Here is a 20,467-nt window from a genome sequence, read left to right on the forward strand (position 1 = left end):
CTTATTATAATGTGTTCACCATAAAGGAAAATACTGCTTTTCTCACAAATAATGTGAGAAATTATTCTATGAAGGAAGTGACTTTCTGTGTGGCTGTGTAGGTTTACTTAGGAAACAGTAAGAATAACATGATTTTAGGTTTTTCCTACAAGTGCTTGACTTTCAAACTGATTCAAATGGTGATTTAAAATCCTGCATTTTGTTACTTATTGTCAATCTGAAATACTTGAATGGGATTTCACTAGAATTACCTTTGAGAACTTAACGCAAATTTAGCTTTTAAGTATTTTGTTGCCCTAAAGTATTAATATTGCTTTAATAATTACAGACCTTAAATGGAAAATGAATTAAAAATCTTATTTTTAGAATGTTTAGCTTAAAAATAAAGCATTCTTTGGTAAAAAACATCAAGCTTGCTTTAATTGCTGTAGAAATAGTTATATATATCTGGGCACAGAGACACAAAAATGCCATCTTACAAATAAAAGAAAATAGCTAACTGATTAAAGTTGATAGTTGCTAACACTCTCCATGGTTTGACAGCAAATTTATGCATAAGGGATAGTTGTTATAAATAAAAATGAGAATTCTGATTAACAGTGTAAACTTAAAGTATTAAGTTTAAAAGGACATAAAAGGAGCTAATCAAGAAGCTGATACTTTCAAAGGTGTTTTAAAATCAGCAAGTTTTAAACTCACTTGTCATTTTTCCTTAATAATATATCATGCCAATTTTGAGAGGAAAAGGCATTGGCAGCATTATGTGAGGTTTTGACTTGCAACTTCATGGCTCTGTTTTATTCTTAGCCTTACTATTGTACAAAGTGCTTTGAGTTTTTCAGTTCCTTCACTTTTAAATAAATGGATAGATCTTAGATCAGTGGTACACTTGAGCCGTGGTGATGGTGAGGATCACATGCAATCAACTTTTGGTGGCATGGAGCTCTACAAAAGCTGTAAACCAGTGTAAATTAGACAGCATGAACCTATATGCTAATGCAAGTAAATTGCTACTTGAATTAGCTCATTAGGTGCCTTTTTTGGTGCTTTTTAGTGTGTAAAGTTCTGTATCCCAAGTAAAAGGAAACTGGAGTGCCAAGGGAAATTTTTGCAGGCTAAGATTTGCATATTTTGGCACAGTGGAATTAATGTTAAGGTAGATACTTCTTTATCATATGGCTAAGATTTGCATATTTTGGCACAGTGGAATTAATGTTAAGGTAGATACTTCTTTATCATATGGCAATATTACTGTTTGCAATCCCCAGTAAAATTTGTCTTGCTCTAATAAAAGTACTGCATAAAACATGGTTCAATTAGAACTAGGAAATGGTGATAAAAAAGCAAGTCTGATTATTTAGTTAATGATCCCATTTGACATTCCTTCCCTGATGTGGCCCACTCAAATCTGTATTCTGGCATTTCTGTCAAATCACCTAGTCTCCAAGCCTGTCATATATAAGAAGAAAGTCTTGCAGCTCAGTTCTGTGACTGGTTTTTTCCCCCCAGCATCTGAATACCGTATAGCCTTCACTATGCTTTGATATTGCAAAACCTCCTGGTTGCAAATATCACTTCAGTTTACTTATGGCTGCCAAGTGTCATGCATTTTTGCATAACTATTACAAACTCAGCAGCTCTCTCATCTGCCTGTTTTTCATCTTGATTTATAAACATCCAGCTGAGTTGTGAACAGACTGATGTTAAGTTTCCTGGTTATTAGATTTTTGCATGTTGCTTTGATGCCAGCCAAAAGAGAAAAGATCTTACCTCTGATCTTGCTTCTGATGTTTGCAGCCATTAAGGAATGACACAGGGAAGCGAGTGGGAAAGAAAAGAAAGTTTAGTGGAGCACATCAGCAGAAACAAGAATGGAAAAATCAAATATTAACTTAAGGTTGTCCATTGTTTTTTTCTCCCTCTCTATTCCTTTCCCAAGGCATCCAGATTATTCTACTGATAGAGAGCTGTAGTTTCCCCAAGAAGAGGTGGCTGTACTTTGGTCCCAGATGAGCACTGAAACACGAGGCAAATGTTCTATTAAGTTCTGTTAAGAAAGGGATGCACCATTTCTGTTTGTTAACTCTCAAATGACTAATGCAGGGCAGGAAGCCCTATTCTGTTCAGCTTCTTGATTCTACTACTGTATATTTTTGAAAGCATTTTTGGTGCTTTAATTAAAAGGGAATAAGCAATTGGGAATCCTTTACTTAATGAAATAATCTATTTCAGTGGCTGTTTCCTTTATCTGTTTTGCACGTATTTAGGAACTACTGTCTCCTACATCATGAGCCAAATTTATCCAGGTGGAACTCCTAATCCCCAGAGTTTGTTATGTGTTTATTAGCAAGTGTAAGAAACAATTCAATGTCACAAATTCTTTCTTTTTATAACACATAAGTTGTATGTCCTTCTAACTTCCGTACTCTGTTCTTTTACTTCATTGCTTCCAAAGATTCTCTTCCTGGTTTTTTTTTTTTTTGGAATGAGGCTTCTGCAAGGATTATCAGTAGATTATTAATTTACTACTGTGGAGGAAGATCGTGCTTGATGTTAGAGGTTTGAATTTTTATTATTCATCAACTGTGGTCTTCTTAGAATAGGGTTCTATGGAGTCAATACAGTAAGTAAACAAGAGAAAATAAACCTTTACTATCATATGATTGTCCTGTTCATTTTCTGAGGGAATTTTTATCTTACAAAGACATTTCATTAGTTCAGATTTAACGAAGGTAACTTCTCACTTCACTGTGTTTCTGGTTAATGTATTATCTTAGTAGTTAAAAAGGACTGTAAAAGTGAAGACTGCTTTATCCATTGCTTATTAAAATGAGTCTATGTATGTAATTTCCTTGGAGGAGTGCATTGTTTCTGTAATTGACTTCTTTATCATTCTAAAAGAAGAATCACCTATAAGTTTTTGTCTGTTTGACAGAAAATCTTCTATATATTAGGCAAGTACGCTGCTGGTTTTCTTTTAAGGTACAATTTCCTCTCTTGTTCAAAGTAACATTGATTAAAATAAAAGGAGAAATTACTATATCTTTTTGAAGCTTTCAAATGTAATATGTTACAAGAATTATGAGCACTTACATTCATTACAGTATCTAATATGGAGTGTTAATTATTTTCAAACTGTATTTGTTACTGTTGATATACTGTTGATTCTTTTATCTAGTTTAGAAAAGTAATTACTTCTGATTAAATTCTTAACTCCTGATAAACTCTTTCAAGGTCAGTGTTCTATATATAGCTTTAGCTTAAAAGCCCCCAAGTGCTGTGTGTGTGGACTTCTGAGCCACTGCTGTTGTGATAACTGAACCTTGAGGTGTTCATGTCGCATAATTTTGAGGAATATTTGGTCTCTGATACTAAAAGTACCTAAATTGGTGTTTGGATAGTTTGTTTTTTATCTCTGACCAGAAGCTATGTAGTTGAAGTAGAATTAGTACTTAATTGTCTTTTTTGTTACTCTGTGTGTGTGTGCTTTAGGGTTTTTTTCTCCCGGTAGAAATAAATTTAGTAACTATAAGGGCATAGGACCCTGAATTTGCTATAATTTTTATGTCGTTCACCTTAGGTGTTCTCTATGTAATTAGCTCCTCAAAGGAAACCAAATGTTTTTTAATTGAAAAAGTGCTCAGTTTTATTAGAGTAACAGTTAGGATAAGTAACTCTTTAAGTTTTGCAAACTCAGTGAATAGGGAAGAAAGAAGAAAAGGAAAAAAAATTTACAAGGTTTTCTCTGCCCACATTATCATTTTGAGTGTACTGTTGCTTCTACTTGCTCACGGTTCATTCAGTTCCTTTAAGCCTTGAACTGCATGAAGAAAGCTTATGTTTCTTTGGAAGATAGCAAGAATTTCCTTGAAATTTTGGAAGTTGTATTCTTTTGCTATGTAATACTTTTAAAGAGCTGTTCAACTTATTTGTATTTTGTTTTCTCCAAATTTCCACATCTGTGATTTTTCCAGTGATTATTCTAGTGACTTTTAAAATTCTGATTGAAAGAAAAATTTTTCCAAGGTTTTCATAGTTTTTATAAATGATAAAAATACATAAATGATAAAATATATTAAAGAATATATGAATAGTCTTCTATCATTTTTATTAAAATTAAGGTGAAATATTCTATCTTGGATTTTTCTTTTTTCCATTTCAAAGTTTTGCCTGATATTTTGAACAGGAAGTAATGCTTAGAGATGGGTGAACAATTATGTGACAAAACTGTTAAATGGCTGAGCTGCTTTAGTTGATTATGCAGATTTATATATTTAATTCAACATGTATAACATCTTTCAGCTGCAAATTTGATGGTATCTGTAAATATTAATGAATCAACGTCAAACACAATTTTGAAGTTGGCAAATATTAACAAGGGAAATTGGGGCCTGGTGAAACTGACTTGTAAAATGTACTCATAAAATCAATACAGAACCTAAAATATTATTAGATTTAATTCTTTGGTTGCTAGATCACATTGTATCTTAATTTAGATATAATGAAAGATGGTAGTTAAAAAATACTCTGAATGAGTGATTGATCTTTGTGGATAATCCATGATTAGCTAAATAATAAGCAGAAAATGTGGTATTTTAAAAGAAAACAGGTTCTTTCTCACTGTTATGATGAAGAGTAAATCAAAAGGAAGTTGTTCTTACAGAATGTGGAATTAAAGGGATTTTTTTGTTTCTTTCAAACAGTTACTAATCTCACTGACTACTGGAATAGTGGAATTACATGTTAACCTCCAACCTCCATGATGCAGTTGTGTTTTCTTCCTTCTGTCATGGACAGTGTAAGTCGTTCTTCGTATGTATTACAAAGTTAGGATTTTTTAACATGTACTGCTGTTTATGTGACTGATAAAATACATTGTATGTTTGCATGTTTTGTCTTTTAGAATAATATTTTTTACACACCAAAAGCTGTAAAAGTTATTTTATTTCATGGAATCACATCATAGCTGGCTTTAGAAAGTTTCTTTGGGGATCTTCTAGCCCAACACCAGGGATCAAAGCAGTGTTGATTGGAGTGCATTGCTTGGGTCTTTGCTCAGCCTCCTGGGATGGAGACTTCACTGACACTTTTTGCTGCACTTTCACCAGTGTGACCACGTGATGCACTAAATACAAGGAATTTAATCCAATGTGACATGTTGTATAAAATAAGCTATCATGGGAACTTTTAATAATGAACTGTTTTTTTGATCATGAAAAACTAATAACTAGCAATTGTCCTGCAGATTTATTTTTCTAGATATTTTGAATCAATCTTTTCTACTTTCTGCTTTTTCAAAAAATTTGCATCAAACGTTTGTACTTATTATAACCACTTTTTTTTTTTTTCTTTGAGGAAACATTGCCATTAACATCTGATTTATTTATTGATGTGAAACCTCCTTAAGTATGTGGGTTTTGGTTTTGTGGGCTTTTTTTGTTTTGGTTTTGGCTTCATTTTTGTTTTGGTTTTGTTTCTGTTTTTTTCTTAATGGTGGATATTTAGACTTGTGAAGGATAAAAATCCAGAAATTACCTGAGTAATTTGTACCATTTTGAACAGCAAGGAGGTAGTGTAAAGAATATAATAAAATAGAAAGTAATATTAGAAATTCTTTTGTGTTGAAAGAACTAAGACCTTGTTCAGTGCTTCAAATATTATTATTCTTGATAACAACTCAGGTATTTGTGGTAGTTAGGGATCATTGATGGAGGAGGAGGAGGCTTATAGGAAATATTTGCATACATTCCTTAATTACTTTCCTACATGATTCTGATTGAACTTAGACTTGTGAGGGAAATTGCACTTAGTATTCTCTCAGCTTCAATTTTTCTGCTACACACCACCTTAAGAACTTGAAAAGAGCAGTAGCCACCTTGGTTTGGTGATCTCTGTAATGTCTTCACTGATCATCAGTCTTTTTAGGGAATTTATTGATGCTACTTTGGTTGCAAATGCAGGAACTCTTGAGCTGTTGATGATCTCTCACTTTGTATTCTACATGTGTTCAACCTGTTGATTTATTTTAGTTGCATCAGTAAATATTGAATTCCTCAAGGAAGAATAAATTTGGCACAAGATTACTAATTGGTCATTCTGAATATTTGTCTATTTATTCCTCTGCCTCCCATTCTGAAGATGTTTTCATTTCAAATTTTTGCAAAGTTGTTTTCAGGTATAAAATGTTATTTGGTTAAATTGAAAATAGTTTGTGTGCTGCTCAGCTGAGCATTTTACATCAAATACACACTATAGGCTCTAAAATAATACCAGAATCTTCCCCTACGTTCCCCTGCTTTGAATGTTTTGTCTGTATTATAATATATATTGTGCTAAAGCTACTAAATGAATGTTCAGCTAACTCTTCTCAAGTTGATAATCTTGCTTTTAGACTCAAGATTTTAATTCCTCAAGTCCCAGCAATTTACCTTTTTCATAATCTCTGTAAGTCTGAAAAATCATCAAGCTTCTACATTCAGTGACAGAACTTCTTCAGCAAGATTGCAGGAAGGATAAATCACATTGTGTCTTTCTCCAAAGCTTGTTCTGATTGGTTAAGATGTTGTTTTCTAACCAAATGAGTGGACCTGCAGTTTTCACACAGTTAAGGAAGTCCCTCAGTACCATCTCTTCCTTCTCAAATGTTTAATTTGAGAGTAATCTGCAGATTGTATCAGTTGTATAGACCGTATTTATTAATGTACAATTAGAAGGGACTGTGTGAAGAGAATATCATGCAAATTGCTCAGAGCAATCTGTACAGATATAAAATTAGACTTTTACAGAGAGAAACACTAGTAAAGAGGGAGTTGTGGATGTTTGAGTAAATAGTGAGTGAGTCTAATGATTATATCTACTTATGGCCTCTGATATATGTGAATAGAAGTTAAGAAAAAAGAAGTAAATTCCTACAATAATTAAGTATATATATGGAATACTATGAATTTTATGTCCTTGTTCCAGAAAAAAGAGAAAGTGGATAGTTTTTATGGGGAGAAAAAAACATAACTAAACCAGTGAGCCTGACTAGGAAACTAAATGAACTTAACTTTGGATACTTTTAGAACACAAACATTAATACATGCTCTGTCAATGGGTTTCTGTTCTCTGGTTGAAGAAAACAGTAGATATAATTTGTATGTTAATAAAGGTAATTAAAAAGTTATAGATGAATGAAATGTTTTCCAAATTGTTTCCAGTCATGATTCTAAAAATTTTTGCAACTTAATGGGAAAAGGTCTCTTGGGATTGATATATATGAATGCTAGAAATAGAAATAATTACCAGTCCTGGCTTGATCACAGTAGTAGCAAAGCATGGAGAAAAATTTCAAAGAAATGATGGTTAACAAAGTAGAGGTAGATATAAATGGGAAATTAGATAAATGCAGCATGGATTTGTTATCAAAGATTTTTTGATCTGTATTATTTTGGGTTTACTTACTAACTGTTTAAATGGGGTCAATTTCGCAATGAAACACAGTTGGGGAGGTAATGTGTATGTATCCCTTTCAGCATTTCTTGGCACATTGAAAGTTCTGTATTGAGTGAGAGAAATTGTGGATGAAAAATAGAATCATTTGTTGGAAAAGGAAGTAGCTGAGGGGATGAAGTGACAGGGACTTGTGCTGCAAGGAAGAGTATCAGCCTGGAGGAGAGACCCTGTTAGTGCAGTGTTACATGTGTTATTCATCTTGGATGTCTTCAGTAGTGACAGTCTCACAAAAATATAATAGTTTATAATGAAATATAGGCCACAAAATAGAGGAGGGTTCTGATGGAATCAGAAAAATGTACAAGAGTTTTTTACGTGGTATACTGCACTGGTAGAATGGGATAAAGTGTAATAACATAAAAAGGATGAAAAGTAAGAATTTCTGTATATAAGATAGGAGCTTATAAATTTGAAGAGAGATAGATGCAAAAAGATTTGAATGTATTATGTCCCTGTAAAATGGTTGCTGACTGCCAGGGCAATGCAGCCATGAAACGAGAAATCTTGTTTTGGGATACATCACGCTAGGCAGGTCCAAGAGAGAAAAGCAAGTGTTTGGTTCGTATGAGACATCAGCAATGCCTTGTGTTATGTGCAGAATTTTGATTCAATTACTGTGTCAGTCTTCATAAAGAATGCACTGCATACACCGTGATTAATATTTGTAAGGTTTGCTTATTTTTATCAAACACTACAGAAGGATTTACTTGTTACTTTTGTCCTTTGATCCTTAGTTTTATTTTAATATCCTAAAAGGATTATTTCCTTTGGCTCTAATCCTTTGTCAGAGGCTGTGCCATCACATTATTCTTAAATAGGAACTGGAATCAGAAAGTTGGTTTTAATTTTCATTTTTATGAGGGCACAACAGGCTAACATTACTTAGGGTAGAATGCTTTCCTAAGAAGTTAATTTTTGTTAGTTAAAAATACTAGTTTATGTTTACTTTTAAGGGAAACAAATAATGTTCTGAGAGTTCAAGCAAAGTTGTATGTCTGGTGTAACATGCTTTTTGAGTGTTTCACAGTTAGTGGTAAGTCACCGTGGCGGCTCTTAGAGTGGAATGAATTTCATGTTTTGCACATTGTACAATTTTAGGTGATGTACATGCCTTAAATATAGTCCTGTATATGTTAGCTGTAGTGATGTGTGTGTTTTACTTGAGTAATTTTCTCCTTTTCAGCTTACATAAGGTACGCTTTTTTTCCTAGGCCAGTAGGTGGTTGAGCCAAAAGTAGACTTGCTTAGTTTGCTTTGAATTTAATCTAAAATAACTTGACACTGTACATTGCCAAGAAAAATCATAATGCTATTCTGGGGTCGTAATTCTGTAGGAAGCAAAAATACACAAGGAGAAAATACACACTGCGTCACTGAATTTACTAGTGAAAGCATGTTTGAAATAGTACATTAAAAAGAACCTTATTTAAGCCATAGATGTCCTTTCATTTGAAATTATATAGTATTGAGCTATTCAATTTTTTAATTCTTAAGTGCCTTTTAAAGCTTTAAAATAACTTGAAGGCTTTATGGAAGCAAGATGAAGAAAGGTAGTATGGATTAATCTTTTTTTTGATTAATCATTTTTGCTATAGCAAAATAACTTTGACATAGATGCATGTTGTTTCCCACTAGGATATTGGTGCTACACTTCATTCACTTTTTTTAGTTATCATTTTAATCAAGTCTCTTTAGTGTTTCATTTAGTTGTTTTCACTTAGTCATTCATTGCATTCCATTGCAGCAATGTCGTTTTTGACCAAATTTTTCCTGTTAATTTGGCAACAAAACATTTTCACATTCTTACAATCAACTGTGGCTTACATGTGTAGTGTGCACAATTTGATTTCCCAATTAAGGCTTGAAGCAGACCCTTATTTTAGGTAAATATTCTGTCTCCTCTTCATGAAGTCTAAATAGGTTTGTGACACTAACCACATTTTCTGTGCTATGCACTTACAATAAATAAATTTTAACTTGAGTTCCTTTCTCACAGTGTTATTTTTCATTCAGCTGATGCACTGAACATTATGTATTCCCAATGATTTATGGTAGCCACTACTTACCAGACTTCTTTTGTTTCATTAGATAATGCTGCATATTTTGTAGTGACTTTTTATAATAAACCTACAAGATTAAATTAAACCTGAAAAATAACTTACTGTACATGATGCTTCCAACTCAGCATTTGCTTTTAATGTTACTTCATTCTTATTGTACAAAACTTTTTCCTGATATTGGTTTGATGTCTTTAGTAGCTGAAGTAACAAATCAATTTGTAAGGAGTGATAGAGAACTTCTACATTTAAAACCAAAAGCATTCATTTTAATCAACATCAGTGTGCTGTTTATTTCTCATTATGTTGAGAAAATGTTATAGATGTCTGTAGTCTTTTAAATTTGTATATGGAAGATTTTGTACAGTTAATGTCATACCAAATTGCTTTATTTCATGGCAGCTAAAAGTTGTGTCTTTATAAGCATACGTTCAGAAATGAGTGAAGATTACCAATTTCATTGTGGCATCTGCAGTCCCACACTGATACTGGCATTAAAGCTGCCTTTGATTTACTATACTGATGCAAGCTGCTGCTTGTACTGAGCTTTGCCTTTCCATCCGTGCCTACCACCTGTGACTGGGATTTCTGTGGTTGGTAGCTGGGCTCTTATAAATGGAAAATGATTTACCTGAGAGATCAGGTTGAAAAACCTTCTTAACTGTGTGTAGTGATGAAATTTGTTAAGAAAATTAGCTTGAAAGATTGCTCTAGAGATGCTGGGGAGAATAGAGGAGCACATTCTTTTTCATTCCATATACTCAGGGTAAGCCTTTTGAAAGCGTTTTTTTTTTTCACATTATTTTAGAGAGTAATGTAAGAATGTAGTCAACCATTCTCAGGATCCCCTAGAAAGGAAACAAGAACTAATCTAAAATTGAAGGGAAAAGATTACCTAATTACCAATATACTATGTGATGTATTTATGCCCTGGAAAATGCAAGGGTATAGGTAAATCTAATCAAATATAAGACAAGAAATCATGTTAAATCTCAGGGGATAACTAACTACTAAATTAAAATTCATGGCTTTCTCTGGTAAAATAAAAGTAACATAATATTCTTAGAAAAGGACCTTCACTATATAATTATAACATAAATTTATAATAACACTAACAACTGCTATTTAGGTATTTTTATGTCTCCCGCTTAATAAAATATCTTTATTGGTACTGCTCTGCCCCACCTTTTAGGTTTGGTGGAATCTTATTTAGATATTCAGTGTCAGATGGTGTTAATAACTATGTTATGATTCATGACAGGTTTGAATTGCTGCATTTGTGGGCTGGTGCTGCAGGTTTTTTTACTGACTTAAGGCTCAGTTTTGGCAGTCTTGAATTTAGTTTACAGTATGAAACCTCACAAGCAGCTGTAGAAAATTAAACAAGGATAAATATTGACATTACATCTTGACTTCTGTCAGACAGATAGCTGTGGCATACGTCTGCATGTGGAGATCTTTCAGAAACCTGAGACAAGCTATAAAGATGGAACAGTTCAAAAATGTGATGATTTTTCCTTTGTTATGATTTCTATAAAGTCCTTGTGTGAACATTGAAATAATGAATCACAGAATGGTTTAGTTGGAAGGAACCTGAAAGTTCATCTAGTTCCAACTGCCCTGCCATGAGCAGGGATGCCACTAGATCAGGTTGCTCAAAGTCCCTGGCTTTGAACTCTTCCAGGGAGGGCACATCCAGGGATCCTGGATATCTCATCCCTGGAATGTCAAATACTTTAACAAAATGTCAAATACATTGACATTTTGCATTTCCAGAACAGTATCAAATAAAAGAATTGGTGTGAAAGCCACATTACAGTACAAAGTTGATAGTTAAGTGCTGTTGGAACTTGTGTATAATTAGATACACCACATTTGAGATACAGGCTTTTTAATGTTTTTTTCAGAATGTTCTTCCTATTCATTCAGCTAGTTTGGCATCTGTACTTTATATTTAACTCTACTATGACCTAACTTATGAAAAGAACAATGACATCTTCAGAGGTTGATAGAAGTCTAATAAAACCTGTGAGGACTTGGTTGTGTTTAGCCAAATGCTGAACTGATATTTCATAGAATTACCAATCACAGCTAAAGCCCATTCCTAATAGCCCTCAAACGTCATCTATACACAACTCTACTCACTGATGAGGTTATTGTTTTCCCATTTTTTATTTTTTCCTCATTAAACATCTTGATGACCTTCAGATCATTGCTGTTAGACTTTTTCACCTCATGTTTCACCTTGTTTTCCAAACACTTATGAATATGTCAAGTTGTACGGAGTCTACCATGGATGCAGAGAGGTCCCTGCTCACTCTTTCCATTCAAACTGATTGTCTGGTCTTACTGTACGTGTCTTCTCTTCTAATGGGATTGGGACTCACATGATGATCTTTCTTCTTCCATTCAGCTTAGGTGTTTTTGAACAATTTGGGGATCTTGTTGAATGCCATTTGAAAATCCACATTGACCAAATCAATTATGTAACAATTAGAACTGGTTCTGTCTTGTCTGTGTGTTTGCTTACATCTTCAAAAGAACTTGAATAAATTTATGGGGCAGAGTAATGTTAGTACTAGAGAGTAATGTTAGTATTAGAAAAATAATGTTAGTACTTTTTTACTTCGATTACTTTTATCCTTATGTCTGCAGATTTATTTCATCTTATTATTTCTGCCAGTTTGGCTGACACGAATATATTTTTTCCTGGCCTGTAATTGCAGGGTTCCCTGCTGTAGCTCTGAGAAATAATTCAGTTTACTTTTTAAATTTTCCATTCCTTTGCTACAAAGTCGTTATGAGTAAGAGGTTGCACACCTCTGTTAATAATTAAATTGTTGCATTCTTTAAATTCTTTAGAACTGCTGGAAGAATACCATCTGTTCCTGATGACTTGTTATATCAATTTTGTGGATTTTTGATTGTCTGATCTACAAACACTGTTGTTTGAGACAGACCAACGCTGCCTCTGATAAAGAAGATATCTGATTTGTGAGTCTGCTTAAGCTCATATTTTATGAAAAACAGATTGGAAAAGAAAGGTCAATATTTTGCTTGCAAAGTACTCTATAAACAATTGTGTCCCATCTTACTAGTCATAAGTGGATTTTTTATTGCCTCTTTTAAACATATATAAACTACCCCTCTTCTCAAGATAACTTGAGAATTTTTTCAACATTTTCAAGGTTAGAGTTATTGTATCTGGAAGTGTGTGCTCCAGGCATATTTCCATAACTAGGTGAGTTTGGAAGTTATTGCAATTCGGGAAGATTTTGCTCTAGACTTTAAATGAGTTGGAACAGAATAAAATAACTAAATGAAATTAAAAAGAAGGTAAGGTGAAAAAAGGATCAAACAGAAACAAATAATTTGGGCAAAAGTAGATGTGGATGGTATCTCAGAGGAAGTATCATGGATTTAGAGATTTGAGATTTCAAAAAATGGGTTACTTTGAAAATTGAGTCAGAATGGCATATTTGTGCCCTTTTAAAAATGTAGAAATGTTACATTGCTGAGAAAGAGGAAGAGAGGGGAGAAGTACTTAAAGAAGACTCTGGACATGCTGTCAGTTAAAATTTGATCTAGATAGATGAGGAAATTTGTTCCCTAGTAGAATGATATTTTGCCAAGCAGAAAATGAGGTGATTTTACATTTTTTAAAATGGCATGGTGCTTTTTTTTTTCTGAGAGAAGGTATTACCTTTGGAGCAATTTTTGCCATTTTTTTGTAGTTTTAATAATAGCAACTTGTCAAAATAGGTTTGATAGTTTTGAAACAGCAGAAAAGTGTTTCTAAAGTCATGCCTGATTTTTAAATACTTGCAAATAACAGATTATACTGTTAAAATGGCTATAACAAATTTGTTAGAGTGGCAGTCAGGATAAAAAGAGTGAAAAAAGTTAATAAACTGAAAAAAATGAAGATATATTTATAATTAGATAAAAGCTATTTGTTGACATTAAATGAAAATGTTAAGTTTACCAGAGGGACTTCTAAGCTATTTTAATGTCTGAAATGACACATGAAATAGTAAATATTTCTCTTATAAAAAGCAGCATTTCTTCTGTCTGTTTCAAAGCCAGGATTAGTTGCATAGTCTTTGTCATTAATTTGTGAATTCAACATAATGTTCTGTGGAAAGTGAAAAGCTTTTTTCTTTGTCTCTGTGACAGAAAGTAATAACATTGTCTATTGTCATTCTTGAATATTAATGACAATACATTTAGCTCAATTGCAGTCCACTATATTTTTACATATCAGAATTATAATTTCAGACTTATTTTTATTTTTTCCCACAGAATATAAATGAAGAATGATGCAATATTAATGCTTTCTATGTCCAGCCTTATAAGAATCTTCTTTAAGGAGTTGCAGTAAGACAAACACTGAAAATAATTTTTCTCTGGTACAATGTGTTGAAGCAGAGGAGCTGGAATTGTGCACCTTTGTACAAGCTAAGAAAATGTTTGCTATTTTGTGAGTGGAAGCAGCTCTGGAGTGAATTGAACTTCTGAAAATGCGGCCATGGACTGGTTCCTGGCGTTGGATTATGCTCATCCTCTTTGCTTGGGGAACTTTACTGTTCTATATTGGTGGGCACCTGGTACGAGATAGCGAGCACCCAGATCACTCCAGCCGGGAATTGTCCAAGATCCTTGCTAAGCTGGAACGGTTAAAGCAGCAAAATGAAGACTTAAGGCGCATGGCAGAATCTCTCAGGTAGGATCTCAAAGTAATTAAAACTGCTCAGAAAATGTTGGAAATATGAAATAGCAGAATTGAAATTGTAAGGGCTATTTGTGGGAGTTTTTGCAAAATTATATTTCACATTTAAAAGTATATATAAGTGTTTTAATCTGTGCTATAAGTAGATGAAAATATATTGCAAAACCTTTAAATAAATAATGTACATTTAGTTCTGGTCTAATGTAATCATTACTTACGAGTCATTTAATGGTGTGGAAGTGTTACTGTCACAATAACAGAGTTCTGTAGGTGATTCACCCCTCAATGCCAACTTCAAACAAGTGCAATTATTATGACATTCATACAAATTAGAACATCTCGTTCTTTATACTTCTGCATGCAGTAATTGGAAGAGCTCATTTTAAAATTGCTGAAAACATTTGTACAGCTTGCTGAAGATAAATGCTGACTTGCTGAAGATGATCTGCAATAGATTGCTGCATTATACAAATTCTTTTATCTAAGTTTTCTTCCTTGCCTTGCTGCTAAACTTGTAGAAATACTTGTAAAACAGTAGGATCATCTCCTTTTTTACAATTGCACAATCATTGAAATAGAACCCATTTAAATTACACAGTGACTAGAAGAGAGTAAATGGTTTTACTGGTGGCAGGGTACTGTTTGCCTCTCAAGCAGGAGGCAGTAGAGGCAGGAGGTGCTAAGTAGAGGCTAAACTATATTTTAGACAGTGATGATTTTTCTAAATACCTTTCAATATTTTACTAACCTTATCTATATTCAGATAAATATTACTTTTTTGGTGGGTAAGTTTTAAGTAGTAGCTTATACTGTTGATAATTTCCCATTGTTTATAAAAATAAAAGCATCAGTTTATATCTACTCTAAACATGCTACAGTATTTCCACATTCCTTCTCTATGACTCCATTAGTGGTGTCAGGATGCTGGAATTAGATGCAAAACTGTGTTGACTGGACTCTGTTCAGCTTTTTTGGAAATACATTATTTAACAATATTTCTGAGACATTTCCTCAGAGTGTTTCTATGTCATAACCACAGCAGAATCTGAAATTCTAGCATGAGAAAGCCTGAATGACTTTACATACCAGTTGAACAGCCTCTCATGTCCAGGTTCAGTAGTCATTACTCTCCAGGAGTGAGCCAGCTTGAAACTGGAAGATCTTCAAGGCATAGTTTTTTTCTGGAAGTAATCTGAGATTGGTGAAGTACTGGACGTTGAGGGAAATGATGCATGACAATATAGGACCTTTTCATTATTTTTACTGTGCCAAACCCTTGGTACTGTTTACATAGAAACATCATGAATAGGTTTTAGAAATATCCTGGTCAACCTGTATGATTAAAGTATTATATTATAATGTGGTACAGAATTTCAGTATCTCATTTCTTTGTTTGCCAGACAGAATAAGCTGTCTTGAAAATAGCTGTTAGCTTTAAAGCTGTCCCATTTATAGTTCTGTAGCAGTGTGTCTGTTTAAAACAAGGCATTAACCAGCAGTCCATGGATTGAGTATCTATGTCCTGGAAGAGATCACTTCTGCTGTGAGCATTCATTATAGAAACAAAACATCTCTTAACTTCAGAAATCCAAACAGACAGAAAAGATTACTTTTGCTCCAGTTTACATCTTAAAGTAAAGACATAATTTATTTTAGGGTTTACTGATCAAAGACAGAAAAACTGGAACTATTAATGGAATATGATTTAATTGCTAGAATATTTTGTTTTGTTCTGAAAACTAATTACTGATAGTGGCAGTTAAATCTGAATGTTAAGACAACACTCTATATCAATAGAGCTCATAACGGGCATGAGATAAAAACTTGATTTTGCTGCCCTTTTCCATTAAGATTTTGTATCTAGAGAACAAAACAGCACGTATTTTGTGGTTAAAACATAGAATATATTATGGTATGCAACAGGGCTAAGTTAATGCCTAAAATTAGGAATACTCCAAATAAGAACTTAAAGTTATATGTGGAGGAGTTTATACAAGATGAGAGTGCCTACCTTTAAAATTAAAACAATAAACAAAGATCTGATTAACTATACTAGTTAACTATACTAGTGAAAGTATTTTGGCACTATTAGATAAAACTTTTGGCTGGTAAAAATCTCCAAGTTAACAGAATTTACCTTAGTGAGCAAAGAAGTATTGTGAATGTTAGAAAATTATCATGGTGAAAGCTAATGCTAGTAATAATACCTAGTTAGGACAGGCAGGAAGGGGCATAAGGCAGGTATGGTTACAGGAATTAGTAGTTTAATTAAAGTGTAAATTGTTTTTTAATTTCCGTTTTGAAGTTAGAGAAAATTGGTGTTTCATCTTTAATTGTTAATTAAAATGGTAAAATGCATTCCAGTACATTTCATTTGCCTGGAGTTTCCCATCATATTGGGTTCCTGTGACTCCTCTGACTTCCTTGTCACCTGGTAAAAGTGTCAGTCTTCTGGGATGGCTGAAAACAGGAGCTGGACTGTGCTTGTTTGCATTTCTCGATGAATGCCAACATACGCTGACAAGAAGAGATCTTTCCACACAAATCCTCCTTTGCTGCCAATTTACGTAGCAGCTCCTCATCCCCAAAGACAACAACAAAAAAGAAAACCAAAAATCTACCCTGTGAAACATACCGTGTGTGTATGTACAACCTACCATTCAAAACTTGACAAAGATCATATCTCTGAAAAGGCTTTATAAAATCTTGCTTAACCCTTTTTTCCTCTGTGATACTAAAATAATATCTGATTTTGTAATTTTCTCCTGCTTGCTTCTTTTCACACAAGATGTGTAAGGACTAGATTTAGGGTTTTAGAGCAGGGATAGATACTTGCTTGGGTTATTCTGGTTCTCAGCCACTGCAACCATCTGTATGTTTGATTTCAAAAAATATGTTGTTATGAATTTATGATTTTTAAAATATTCTTAATTTATTTCCCATATTGGTGTTAAGAGTAATTCATATTTTTGCAAGGATTTTTGGTAAGCATATTTTTGATACTTATTTTCTAAGATGTACCTTTGCAAGAGTGCAAGTTGGAACAGTCACATCTTTTTGAAAATGGTCTGAAATAAAAAAAAATATTATTTTAGGAACTGAATACACTTCTGTTGTGCACTTCTGATTACTTGAAATTGCATTAGATACCACATAGTTTTTATGGTGTATTTAAAAAGCCTTAGGTGGGAAGTTACTGTACTTTTTCTTTTGCCTATATGATGCTTTGTAAAAACCTTGCTTGTGGGCAAGAAAGAGGCACAGATCTATATTAATGATGCAGAAGAGAAATGGAATTAAAGGTGTTTTGTAGTGTTTGAGTTTTAGAAATTACGTGCATGAATATTGTAGTATAGTGAGTTGGGAGAGTTACCATAGTCTGTATATGGTTATAAACAATATTGTGTGACCAGATCTAGGTTGATTTTAGAAGCAGTCTAGATTTCATTAGTGCAAAATTGTAATACATCTGAGTTTTTTATAGGCTATTGTTTTACTATTCTCTATCCAGTAGACCTGGAAGAGCCCTTTCAAGGACACTTATTACAGATGTAGTAGGTGTGACAGCAAAACTGGAAATCTTTACTATAATTTTTTAATTTTTAGTTATTTAAGGGAAACTTGAGAGGGAGTAATAATCAGATCAAAGTATTACATAATGTTGTTTCCTAAAACCAGTAGTTTTACCTAAAAGTTTTACTTACTGTTAGGATTATGATATGACTTCTAAAGACTGTCCCTGTTGCATATGGATGATACAAGGCTTTTAGGAATAAGAGAGCTTAAATTTACAACTTTTGTAATGTCCCATTTTCTTGGATGGAAACTGTGAAGCTGCGTATGCCTTCATCCTTGTCCTAGGCTTTCTTTATTTTTGCAATACATGAATGCTTCATAGTATTCATGTGCTTCTTTATGTATTACTGGGTGGTAGTCAAATTCTTATATTTTAGGGTATTTTGATGAAAGATCAACCTGGCAGTTTAGGAGCCAGTAATTTTAGAGTTCTCCTCAGGGAAATAGAGAATCTTGTTAAATGGATTCATACTGTGTTCATATTATGAATACATCACTTTTGGACTGTATTTGCTTCCTAGACTCTTAAATATTGCATTTTGTAGAACCTGCAATTCTTTTAATAAATATGATAACCTGTTTCTTACTCTGAATTAGGAGTGTGTGTTGTAAAGCAGAACAGAGGTGGAAAAGGGCAAAGTGTCATCAAACGCATAAAACCAAACATCAGTATCTCTACACAATATTTTTATAGTTCTGAGTGTAGCTTCAGAAAGAAAAGATCAGATTTTACTTTTGAAAGAGCACTAGAATTGCTTTAATGTAGCTGGTGCTGAGACTGGTGGATAATCCAAACTCAAGATCAATTAATCATAAGCAACTCTATTAAAGTACTTCTGTCAGTTTCTCTGGGTAGTTTTGTGTCTAGGAAACCTGTAGAAAACATTAAAGGGGCTTGGATAGAAGAACAGTTTTGGGTTGATAAAAATTTAAATACTAAACTACAGTTTCTCACTACATGTATTAAAAATATCTCAAGTTTGAAGCTGAGGGTATTGCACAGGCCAGTGTGGGAAGAATGATGGTAATTGAACTAAATGGTGGCCACCTCTGCTCTTTTTACTGGTTTTTTTGTGCAATTCTGAGTTAAGGGAAGCAAGATGTGCAATAGGTATAAGTCAGTGCTGGTCAGGGCTGTGTTGATCTAAATTGATAAGGGATGCTTGCTCTTTATTTGCAGATAACATTGACTCTTTTCTTTCAGTTCTATTTACGGAGGAGGTTTTATCTAAGAATGATGAAGTGACCACCTGTATTCTGTTTGTTTGTGTGTGTTAGTGGTCATAATATTTGAACATGATTTTCTTCTTGGAGAAGAGAAAAAAGTGAGAGACGAAAAGGCAATCATAATGTGGTTTTAGGTAGTTATAAACCTTCTAGCTCCTTACAAAGAACTTAGATATAAATGAAAGAATGAGAAAGTGTTTGAGTGTGAACTTGTGAAATCTTAAATTTTTCCTTTTGCTGATAAAGTAGTGTAACCTTTTAGATATCTTGGAAATAGGAAAAGGTTAGAATGGTCTTTATAATTTATGGGTTTTTAAAAACTATTTTTACAATTATTTTACAAAGTATGGCAGTTCTTCTAGCTAAATTGAATGTCACTATGATTAATTTTTTAGGGGCTCTTTTTGCCTTCAGAGATCCAGACTAGAGATCCATTGCTTTCTCATTGCCCCTTTGTCATTGTACCTGAAGGTGATGAGAAAGTGGCCTCAGTCATATGGATTATGTACACAGAATTATTATTTTTTAAATCTGGATTACTAACAAGGGCTAAAGCAGAAACAGCTTATCTCTACAACATAATCTTTTTGATGTTTAAAGTTATACAGCAGTATCTTTATTTGATGAGTTGACTATGGAAAAGATAATTTATATTTGCTATCAGATGGTAGGAAGCAGCATGCAAACATCACACCTTGTAACTACTGAGAATTGAAATAAACCAGCTAGTTGGTTTATTAGCTTGACTGACCATTTAAGTGGATTATAATGGTGTTTATTTTGTGTTCATAACTTAATTACAGTTTTACCATAGTAATTAGTGAAGGATACTCTGTACTAGATGCTTACTGATGTGGCTTTTTATTACTGCTTAGAATCATCTTAGTTTAGATGAACTTACTTTAAATTCACTTCTCATATTTTAAAGAGTAAAATAGTTGTCAGAACTTGGATAAGAATTTTTTTTTTGGTAAGTATTCCTTTTTTTTCAATAGGCATTCTTATTCAAGCATAATTACTAGGATATTCTGCACTAGAAGTTACCTGCATGCAGGATGCCATGAGACTAGACAAGGATTTTAATTCAAATGTTTTTCCCTCAAATGTTATATACAGCTCAGCTGAAGTACTTGTAGAGGGTAATAACTCCCAAGCTGTGCTGGTTGCAGAGAAGAATCTTTTCCTTAATTTTGAGACTGGATGAAAGTGAGGAAGACAGCAATTCTAAGACTGATGAGGTAACAGATGTAGAGACACAACTGAAAAAAGAATAAGCTATCTTAGTTTCATCTTAAAAAGATGTGATTTTTGGAAGTATAAGCAGCTGGTTTAGAGAATATCCCCCCATCCCAGCTCTTTTATCTAACAGTCTAAGTATAATAAA

At 33.3% G+C, this 20,467-nt stretch overlaps 1 protein-coding gene across 5 annotated transcripts in view; it reads left to right on the forward strand.

Annotated features, from left to right (window-relative positions):
• FUT8 (fucosyltransferase 8) overlaps positions 1–20,467 on the forward strand; it is a 92,849-nt gene that overhangs the window by 37,073 nt on the left and 35,309 nt on the right. For all 5 annotated transcript variants that reach the window (XM_068193688.1, XM_068193684.1, XM_068193686.1 and 2 more), the window contains 3 exons: positions 4,704–4,798; positions 12,414–12,545; positions 13,854–14,274. In XM_068193688.1, coding sequence (XP_068049789.1) covers positions 14,072–14,274 — 203 coding nt within the window. In that variant the 5' untranslated portion in view covers positions 4,704–4,798; positions 12,414–12,545; positions 13,854–14,071. The remainder of the gene's footprint in view (positions 1–4,703; positions 4,799–12,413; positions 12,546–13,853; positions 14,275–20,467) is intronic.

This window comes from Anomalospiza imberbis, chromosome 6, assembly GCF_031753505.1.
Source record: "Anomalospiza imberbis isolate Cuckoo-Finch-1a 21T00152 chromosome 6, ASM3175350v1, whole genome shotgun sequence".
Taxonomy (NCBI): domain Eukaryota; kingdom Metazoa; phylum Chordata; class Aves; order Passeriformes; family Viduidae; genus Anomalospiza; species Anomalospiza imberbis.